Raw genomic sequence first — 2,500 nt, 5'->3', positions numbered from 1 at the left:
AAACCAAGGCCTGACTAAATAGCCAACTTATTGTATTCTGTATTTCGTATGAGTCATTCCAATGATTCCAAAGTATAAATAGGGTCTTTTACTTATTGTTCACATTACACAAATCCTTACCTATTGTTCGTATTATATAATCTTATTTCACAGTCTAATACTATAGGAGCCGAGGAGACAATCCACAGGAAATGAAGTTACTGTGTTTGATTATCATTTTTCTCCATCGTACGGGAAGACAGATTCCCTACTACTCTCCCATGGCATAACGACCACACAGGTAACAATATCACTCCACCACATTATTACCTATTAATGACCTTCCAATCGTAACTACCAAATAGGTACCGATATCACTCCAATACTTTATCAACAACAGAGTAACCAATTTCACTTAATTACACTGTTATCAATTACCACTCCTCTCTATCGTAACTACCTCATAAGTATCAATATCACTCCCCTACCTTAATACCAGTTACTATTCTTTCCTATCTTAACTACCTTACAAATACCAATCGCATATCACTTATCCTATTACCATTACTGTCTTACTCTCAACTACCGCTCGGCATTCTCGTAAGTACCACACAAGTGCCAGTTCTTCTACTTACGCCCATGCCTGCTGAGATAGTCCTGACGATCTTCTGGAGTGGCAGCAGGGCATCCACAGCTGACCCGCCTGTCACATTCTTCAGCAGTGCCTCCTCCGTCTTACTGAATCCCATGAGCAGGAACAGACCCGTTGTCAAGTTGTATTCACCTGCGACGGAGATGTGGCGAATGAGGATTGGGTTATGGGTGTTATGTGCCAGCTGACCTGTTGGCAGGATGTATGGGATTTACGTGCATGTTGTCTTGTATGTTGGTTAAGTAGTTTTTGCATGTGGGTGAGGGTTGTGTTTGTAGGCGTTACACACTGGCTTATGTGTTAGTAGAATATTGAAGTTTTGTTTGTGTGTTGCCCTTTATGTTGGAAAGGCTGTGATTTTGCATTTATGCTGGTATACGTTTTGCTGCTTATATTGATATAGATTGGTAAAACATGTAGTCCCCCCCCCCCCCCCCCCCGACTCTGATTGCCACCTAATTCCAAGCCCCCCCCACCCCGTCAAGCCACGCCTTAACGATTTTCCCCTAAATTACACCTTTTTAGGTGGTCACACCTTTGAATGCTCTTAGAACAGCTCATAAAAACGGGTTGGGGGGGGGGGGGGATGCAGTGCTCCCGAAACTGGTTCGCTCGCCATCCTTGCCCCCCCAACCCCCCCAAGAAAAAGCTGAAATGACGCCCCTGGTTGTATATCTATTTTTAACTTGTATAATGGCGTGTATTATTGTTTGCTTGATATAAACATAGTATGTCGATACTTTAATAAGAGTAATACTTGTATATTGTAATGCGTTCTTATATCTGGGTTTGTGGCCGTGTTGAGTGTAGTATTTGTTTATTTGTTGCTCATACATGACACATAAAAGAAAGGAGTCGTTGGTACCTATGAAATGTTGGAAATAGTGTCTCATACACTGGTGTAAAGGTGCATAGGACAGTATTTCCAAGCATGATTTCATAGGCACCATCCATTAAAGTGAACATAAATATGAAATATAAAAGAACAAAATTTATTGCTAGTCCAGTAATGAAATAAAACAGCAGTATTGGAATCAAAACAATAGTTCTGAATTTATCATATCCCAGGTGTTGTATGTTTCTAAGCCAGATTTCTTTCCTTCAAAACAAGGAGCTTCACTTCCTGCACAAGCCCTACACTTTGATGATTAGAAGTACCCTGAACGGATCGTGTTTTAGGCGTTTTTGAGAGAGAAAAAAAGGGTTGGGGCCTTTTTCTCGGGTCGGGCGGGGACGATAACCAACTTTTTTTTTCTTTTATGGGGCCTAACCTTTTTCCTTAAATATTTGAATTCGTTTCGTAATCATTATGAAACGAAACGAAACGAAAACTACACAAATAATAAAACAAAAAGAGGTTTTATAAATCGAAATAGCTGACACGTGGATTTAATATCTGGATGAAAGCAAATTTTTTCTTCTACTGAATCTGGTAACCCTATCGGGCTATACAGTGGGTGATAGCTGTCCACGTACGAACACTTTTCCGCTCACTAAACTACTGCTTCGGTTGTTCGCTTTTCCACTGTCGTTTTCCGGGTATTCGCCATCGTGCTCAGAAACCATAGGGGATAATGACAGTGTGAACGGGGCTTTGCAAACGCAAGGGTGACGTACCAGTGCACAAGTTGCCGGTACAAGTGAAATGGGCTGAGAGGGGAAAGAGTGAAGAGAGAGCTGGTCGAAGTACAATACAAGGGAAGGGTTGTTGTACACAGTGTCTTTAATATGACAGTGAGGCCGTGTGAAAGGGGAAGGTAGCGTGGGGTGCGCGGGGGGGGGTGGGGGGTAGTGCAAAAAGGGATCGTTGGAAGCACTACAAGCAGTGAACAAAGAGACAACGAAGGCACTTGGGATCTTTGCAAATAA

At 42.0% G+C, this 2,500-nt stretch overlaps 1 protein-coding gene across 1 annotated transcript in view; it reads right to left on the bottom strand.

The window, feature by feature from the left end:
• The window catches only part of LOC125040437, a 12,558-nt gene extending 12,034 nt beyond the window's left edge, over positions 1-524 (bottom strand). Inside the window, exon 1 of the mRNA XM_047634989.1 lies at positions 516-524. Within this exon, the coding sequence (XP_047490945.1) occupies positions 516-524 (9 nt within the window). The remainder of the gene's footprint in view (positions 1-515) is intronic.
• Between the last annotated feature and the right edge of the window lie 1,976 nt (positions 525-2,500).

The sequence above is a fragment of the Penaeus chinensis genome, chromosome 29, assembly GCF_019202785.1.
Source record: "Penaeus chinensis breed Huanghai No. 1 chromosome 29, ASM1920278v2, whole genome shotgun sequence".
Lineage (NCBI taxonomy): Eukaryota > Metazoa > Arthropoda > Malacostraca > Decapoda > Penaeidae > Penaeus > Penaeus chinensis.
Note: the sequence above shows the minus strand (reverse complement) of the source record. Positions and strands in the feature narration are given on the sequence as shown.